The 7,384-nt window shown below is 62.4% G+C and overlaps 1 protein-coding gene across 6 annotated transcripts in view; it reads right to left on the bottom strand.

The window, feature by feature from the left end:
* Positions 1-1,717: 1,717 nt before the first annotated feature.
* The window catches only part of PTDSS2 (phosphatidylserine synthase 2), a 41,679-nt gene continuing 36,012 nt past the window's right edge, over positions 1,718-7,384 (bottom strand). For 4 of the 6 annotated variants that reach the window (XM_033205230.1, XM_033205226.1, XM_033205229.1 and 1 more), the window contains 8 exons: positions 6,256-6,390; positions 5,847-5,897; positions 5,135-5,248; positions 4,882-5,000; positions 3,614-3,728; positions 3,395-3,540; positions 3,009-3,194; positions 2,494-2,662 (listed from right to left, as the gene is read on the bottom strand). In XM_033205230.1, the coding sequence (XP_033061121.1) occupies positions 2,500-2,662; positions 3,009-3,194; positions 3,395-3,540; positions 3,614-3,728; positions 4,882-5,000; positions 5,135-5,242 (837 nt within the window). In that variant the 5' untranslated portion in view covers positions 5,243-5,248; positions 5,847-5,897; positions 6,256-6,390 and the 3' untranslated portion in view covers positions 2,494-2,499. Of the gene's footprint in view, positions 2,663-3,008; positions 3,195-3,394; positions 3,541-3,613; positions 3,729-4,881; positions 5,001-5,134; positions 5,249-5,846; positions 5,898-6,255; positions 6,391-7,384 lie in introns of all 6 variants that reach the window. The other 2 variants (XM_033205224.1, XM_033205225.1) reach the window with 2 other exon arrangements.

Raw genomic sequence — 7,384 nt, 5'->3', positions numbered from 1 at the left:
TAGAAATACAAAATTTAGCCGGGCGTGGTGGCCATGCCTGTAATCCCAGCTACTCGGGAGGCTGAGGCACAGGAATGGCTTGAACCTGGGAGGTGGAGGTTGCAGTGAGCTGAGATCACACCAGTGCACTCCAGCAACAGAGCAAGACTCTGTCTCAAACATACATACATATATATATATACATACCTACATTAAAAAATGACCCAGGATCTTAGTTTCTTAACTATGACCCTCCAGTCAGGGGAACAGGACTCCTTGGGGACATAGGTGATGCCAGACGTGGGGCAAGAGATGCCCAAGATGAGTTCGGAGCATCTTGGTGTGTGGGGAACCAGAGCCCTTGGGCATTGTCTGGGGTTGAGTTGCTGCCGGAAAGGCTCCCAGGGGCCGCTTTTGGGACAGGGCTGGCGCTGGAACACAGGACTCTCATCGCAAGCCCCGCCTCGCCCTGCTCCTTGGGAAGAGCAGACGGTGACCACGAGCAGACCACCACCTCCACCGGCCGTCACCCCCACCGGCCGTCACCCCCACCTGACTCCACTGCTGCCTGCCACCACCCCACCTGCCGCCACGGGGCTCAGAGCATCAGGGGGATGCAGACACCGGTGGAGGGACAGTGGGGTCCCGCAGGAGTGGGGGAGGGGAGAGGGGCCCCCCCAGTGGGGAGTTCCTCCTGAGGGGTCAAAGCTGCCACCTGCAAAGAGCAGAATGCTGAGGCCCCGCGTGTCCTGCAGCACAGGGCAGGGCCATAGAGGCCAAAGCTGTGAGTGGCTGTGACTGGAAAAGGGATTTGCTGGGCACCGGGCGTGGTGGCCACCCAGGACATCTTCCTGCCAAGCCCGGGAGGCTGCCCTCACGTGTGCTCCACGTTACAGCCCTTGACGTACAGGGGTTGAAAGTTTCCCCAAAAGTAGTCAAAGAAAAACACAAAGTAAAGCTGTTTAAAGCCTGGGGCCCCGAGGCAGAGCAGGGAGTGTGGGTGCATCTGGCTCCTGGAGTCCCCTCAGGCTGTGTCCAACCAGCCACCGATACCGCTTACCTCCCCCCAGCTAGGAACAGGGCTCAGGGAACCCCTTTTCTCTCCATTTGTGTTTGAAAATTTGCATGGTAAAGTTTTAAAAATAGTGGCCTGGCTGGGCACAGTGGCTCACGCCTGTAATCCCAGCACTTTGGGAGGCCGAGGCAAGTGGATCACCTGAGGTTGGGAGTTCAAGACCAGCCTAGCCAATGTGGTAAAACCCCATCTCTACTAAAAATACTAAAATTAGTCGGGAGTGGTGGCAGGCGCCTGTAATTCCAGCTACTTGGGGAACTGAGGCAGAATTGCTTGAACCTGGGAGGCGGAGGTTGCAGTGAACCAAGATCGTGCTACCGCACTCCAGCCTGGGTGACACAGTAAGACTCCATCTCAAAAAAAATAGTGGCCCGAGAAGGCAGCTGCCCCTCCCCAGGAATCCTGTGTCCACTGCCCAGTGGTCGCCAGCCCTGGGACAAACGCAGTAGAGGGTGGGTGCCACCCGGACCCTCATGGAGCCTGGGGGAGGGGCTGCGTCTGGCACCTACTGTCTCTGGGGGGCAGGTACCAAGTCTGCTCAGGTGCAGAGGCTGAGGCTGACTCCGGTGCCTCCCATCCTCTGTGTGGTTTTCCCCAAGTGGGCACTGGGCGTGAGGGTAGGCTGGGGGGCTGCACTGGACCCCAAAGCAGGACACGGGGAGCTGGGGGGAGGGCTGGAAGCCTCAGACGTTCGTTGTCACTTTATTGGTTCTCTTTGCTCGTGAAGATGACCCTCAACTCGGAGCCACAGAGGCGTCATGGCCCCAGCATCCGGGTTCCAGGCCCCCTGGAGGGGCCAGCTCAGTGATCTCTGACCCCATCCACGTGTCCTCCAGGGTGGTCTGTGTGAAAGGAAGGCTCTGAGGAAATGGCTCAGCGTTGCCGCCTCGATCCGCTGCCTCTCAGCCATGGAGTGTTTGTGGACAAACGCCCACACGAGCTGCGGGGAGGTGGATGTGGAGCCAGGGTGGACTCCTCCAGGCCTCAGCGCACCCGGGGCCCACGGAGTGCAGAAAGGATACTGTGATGTTCCTGCCTGGGCCATGCCGTGGCTGGGTGACAGGGAGCTTGGTGGGCCAGAGGCCACGGGGCTGACCAGGCAGAAAGGGGAGGGAGGACCCTGGTTCCTGAGGGACATGCTGCCCCAGAGCACACCCTTGCCACGCCAGCCAGCTCCCGGCTCTGGAGAAGCCTTGGAGCGCAGAGCACACGTGCACACCGCAGGTGGCCACGCTTGTGTACACACCCATACACGTGTACACACGGAGATGAGGCTGTGCTGGGGCCTCCTCCACCCCTCGCCTTCAGCCTTGCCAGATGCACGGGAGAAAAGGAAAAGAAAACCTTGAGGGCAAGGCTGGGCACGTGGCTCCTGGTGGGACTCACACAGGAGGAGGCCACGGAGGCCTGGGCTCTGGGAGGCTCACGAGGCAGCCACAGCCAGGTCAGTTTGGAGTTGGTGCCCCCTCGCCCTCAGCCACCCCAGGCTCCAGCAGGTCTTCGTCCAGCCCCAGCGGGTGCTGGTCCCCGTTGCCGACGGCGCTGCCCTGGTCATCCTTGCTCTGCTGCTTCTGCCGTCGGGTCTCCTTGTACCTCAAAGTGATGTCCCTGGGGGCAGGGGGCAGTGTCATCACCTGCTCCCACACCCGCCCCCACTGCAGGCTCCACGGACAGCTGGCACCTCGTCCCTGTGGAGGTCCAGGATAGGCGGGGTGGGGGCCGGGTACCCTGGCCCTGCGACAGCAGCCGTGGCTGACTGGAGCCCTGAGGAGCCTGGATCCATCAGTGCAGAGTGAAGGACCCGAGGGTTGGGTCAGGAAAGGCCCCTCCCACAGAGGCAGCCAGAGGGCTGGAGCAGGGACAGGAGGCACCACCACCAAACTCCCACAGCGCCTGCGCCAAGAGCCCCGGCCAGCAGCCCTCCTTCGGAACATACCCGCCCACCCCCACTCACCGCAGGAAGAAGCGCCAGACGGTCCAGGTGAGCACCAGGACAGAGCCGAGGGTCCAGCACTGGGAGATGTAGAAGGGCAGCGACAGGGTGAGAGTGTGGGGGTCGTACTTCACCACGATGAGCAGCTCCGTGGCCGTGATGGCAGCCACCAGCCACGCCTGCGGGCCCAGCTTCTTGTGGGGCTTCCTGCAGGGGTAGCAGGGGGCTCAGCGTTCCGGGCCCCCCAGGGTCCTCCAGGAGGCCTTGCCCAGGCCCCAGCCTCCCAGGCTCTGCTCCCCGGCCCCCTGCCCCCCAGGGGTGTCTCCATCCGGACCCCCGCCCTGGGGGTGTCTCCACCCGCCCCCCACGCCCCAGGGTGTCTCCGCCTGGCCCCCCACAGCCCTCACGGGTCATCCATGAAGTCGTAGATCTCGCGCATGGCCACGCCACCCACGTTCACGAAGAAGATGAGCCGCAGGAGGACCAGGTAGTGCTCCGGGGGCATCCACAGCACAAACTTCAGATAGAACGTGTTCAGTTCTGCCAACAGGAACTAGGGGAGGAGAGGGTGAGCACCAGCTCTGGCCCCCAACCCGCCACACCGTTGCTAGACAGCCCGGCCTTACCACCAGGATGATGCCGCACACGGCCAGCCAGCGACGCAGGCTGGAGGCCGGCTTCCACTCGAAGCGAACCCAGCTGTAGGGTGTGAACTGGAAGGCGATCCTCTTCATCTTGCCCCTGGGAACCACAGAGCCGGCAGCCTGAGGACGGCAGCCCACTGAACCCCACCCTGCGCCATCGGGCCACAGACTGTTCCTGGTCACCCGGCCCTGCCCTGCACCGACGGGTTGGCTCTGCTCCTGGTCACCCGGCCCCGCCCTGCGCCATCAGGCCAGCTCTGCTCCTGGTCACCCGGTCCCGCCCTGCACCATCGGGCTGGCTCTGCTCTCGGTCACCCGGCCCCACCCTGCGGCATCGGGCCACGGACTCTGTTCCTGGTTACCCAGCTGCTGCCTGGCCGCTCTCCGAGGTCTGGCCATGCAGCCATAAGCCCTGCCTCCCCACAGCCCTCTGCTGTTGAGTCTTCCAGTCTGAGCAGCGGCTGCAGCGCCTCAGAGGGCGCTCCACGGCGCCATGAGCTGGCCACGTGTGCAGAGGTGTCCAGGTAGAGCCGGGGCACCCACAGGCAGGAGGGGAGACCCCTGCCCCCCAGGCCTTTCCTTACACTTTTGTATCTTTTTAAAATTCCAAAGTCTGGCCGGGCGCGGTGGCTCAAGCCTGTCATCCCAGCACTTTGGGAGGCTGAGACAGGCAGATCACGAGGTCAGGAGTTCGAGACCATCCTGGCTAACACGGTGAAACCCCGTCTCTACTAAAAATACAAAAAACTAGCCGGGCGAGGTGACGACGCCTGTAGTCCCAGCTACTCGGGAGGCTGAGGCAGGAGAATGGCGTAAACCCGGGAGGCGGAGCTTGCAGTGAGCTGAGATCCGGCCACTGCACTCCAGCCTGGGCGGCAGAGCGAGACTCCGTCTCAAAAAAAAAAAAAAAAAAATTCCAAAGTCATAATGACAAAGTACCAGCAACTATTTCATAACCAAAGCAACCAGGGGAGGGAGAGGCACGGAAGGATCCCAGAGCCCCTGAGCCAGGCCGGCCGGAGACTGAGGACAGAGGTGAGTGGGTCAGATGCCGTGGCCACCATGAGGGGCGGCCAGGCTCGAGTGACAGCGGGTCAGAGGGGAGGTTCCAGGAGGCAAAGCCCCACGGTCACCCCTCCTGAGCCGCACGCTGGACAGGCCTGGTGCTCGGGGTCCGCCAGGGCACAGACGCTGAGGCTGCCTCTGGGTAACCCGCACCCAGCCCTGCCCTTGCAGCCCCCACGACATACTTGTAGGTCGGAATGTTCCAGAGGCCCTGCCACTTGTATGTCTTCAGGGACAGCCACTCGAGGGTCTTCATGCCGCAGTAGATGCCCAGCCCGTTGCAGACAAGCACATCCATGATCCACTGCGGGGAGGGGCCAGCACTCGTCGCAGGGGTTGGGGGGTACCGGGGCCCCTGAGGAAGACCCCAGCAGGGCACAGGGAACCGAGAATGCCCTCAGCCTGCACCCCTGCCCCGGGGGCTGTGCCGGTACCTACGTGGTCCCACCAGCACTCGCTGAAGTTGGGCAGCTGGTGCTCCAGGCTGTACTCCAGGAACTCGAACATCACACTGATGATCATACACATCCACCAGTCTCGGATCATCAGGGTCTGCGGGTGCCAGGGTCAACCAGAGTGCGGGACGTGCTGCCACGCTTGGCCCTGCCCACGGGTGCACACAGCCCCCACCCCGGCTGGCAGCATTCTTGGAGTTGAGAGCACTGGCAGGCCCCGCAGTGAGGTCTCGGGGTGTGTGGGGTGGGCGGCTGCCCCTCCAGCAGCCTCGATGCTATGACCATCAGCAAACAAGGCAGCATCGCCATGCCCGGGGCCTGACACCAAACTGCTGGGGTACTGGTCCCTCTGCCAAGCCAGCCGAGGCTGCGTGCAGGGGCTGCTGGGTGGGCTGCAGGGTCAAGCGGGTACTGCTCTTGGCCCCCCAGGTAGCACAGGGCCCCTCAGAAGTGGGATGGGCAGTGCCTGAGCCCAGGTGGGGCCGGGACTTCCTGCCCTGCTGCCTCGCTCCGCTGCCCCCACCCTGAGGACGGAGTGAGGACCCGGCCAGGATCAGGGCTCGGCTCCAGGGCTCCCGGGAGGGTCCCACCACACTCAGAGCACCCTGAGCTCAACCCCACGGGCAGAAACAGCCCAGAGGACAGGGCAGGCCCGAGAACTGGGGCAGGGTGGCCGTGAAGAGGAAGTGCCGTACCTTCAGGTACCAGCCAAGAAAGTGCGCGGGAACAAAGCCATCCAGCTTGTCCTGTGGGCGACAGGGTGTGACCCTTGACCCTGTGGCACAGCCACCCCCACCCCCCACACTGGCAGGTCAAACCCACAACTGAGCAGCACCTGCCAGACCCCGGGAAGAAGGCTGGGGACTCACAGGTGCTGCTGTGGCCTGTGGAGACCACGTCCCTGACAGCCTAGAGAGCAGGGGCCCCCGGCCAGCGTGAGCACCACCCAAACGGACAGGGCCTCTCAGCACATCTCTGGACCAGGAGGAGGCCCCACATGTGGGCCAAGGGGCACGGGTGGCAAGGCAGGAGCACGGATGGTGCCTGGTCCGGCACATGGCCACACCTGGGGAGGGATCCGCCTCAGGGCTCCCGGCGTCTTACCCAGACATTGTGAAAGGGGTCAGTCTCGTTGTCTGGGTCATAGATGAGGCAGTTTCCCCCATAGTCTCTCTCTGGCAGTGGGACTCCCAGCTTGGGGTCAACATACTTCAGAAACTGCCGGCCATCCTGGACAGTCTGCAAGGCCAGTGGCCCCGTCAGTGGGGCTAGAGTTAGTGGTGGCAACTTGAAATGGGAGATCATGGTTGTTTATTTTATTTATTTATTTATTTATTTATTTATTTATGTATTTATTTATTTATTTTTGAGACGGAGTCTCGCTCTGTCACCCGGGCTGGAGTGCAGTGGCCGGATCTCAGCTCACTGCAAGCTCCGCCTTTCGGGTTCACGCCATTCTCCTGCCTCAGCCTCCCGAGTAGCTGGGACCACAGGCGCCCGCCACCTCGCCCGGCTAGTTTTTTGTATTTTTTAGTAGAGATGGGGTTTCACTGTGTTAGCCAGGATGGTCTCGATCTCCTGACCTCGTGATCCGCCCGTCTTGGCCTCCCAAAGTGCTGGGATTACAGGCTTGAGCCACTGCGCCCGGCCTATTTATTTATTTTTTGAGATGGAGCCTCGCTCTGTTGCCCAGGTTGGAGTGCAGTGGCGCGATCTGAGCTCGCTGCAACCTCCACCTCCCGGGTTCACGCCATTCTCCTGCCTCAGCCTCCAGAGTAGCTGGGAATACAGGCGCCCGCCACCACGCCCGGCCAATTTTATTTTATTTTTGTATTTTTAGTAGAGATGGGGTTTCACCGTGTTAGCCAGGATGGTCTCGATCTCCTGACCTCATGATCCGCCCGCCTTGGCCTCCCAAAGAGCTGGGATTACAGGCGTGAGCCACTGCGCCCGGCCGGGAGATCATGGTTGTAAACTGCATCTCGGTCACCCGGGAGGAGGGCAGCGCCCTGTCTCAGCAGCCCTCCCACCCCAGGGCAATCCTGGTGGGACAGCGCGTGTGGAAGGAACCCCGGGCACGACAACCCAAGTCTCCACACCTGGGCTCCCCGGGGCCAGGTGGGCACAGGTGCGCTTCAGGACATGGGGGACTAGGACCACTGGACAGACAGGAGCGGGACGGGGCCCCGAGTCCCTGCTGTGCGCCCCCACCCCCGACCCCTCCCCACACATG

Source organism: Trachypithecus francoisi, unplaced genomic scaffold (assembly GCF_009764315.1).
Source record: "Trachypithecus francoisi isolate TF-2019V2 unplaced genomic scaffold, Tfra_2.0 Lachesis_group8, whole genome shotgun sequence".
NCBI classification, from domain to species: domain Eukaryota; kingdom Metazoa; phylum Chordata; class Mammalia; order Primates; family Cercopithecidae; genus Trachypithecus; species Trachypithecus francoisi.
Note: the sequence above shows the minus strand (reverse complement) of the source record. Positions and strands in the feature narration are given on the sequence as shown.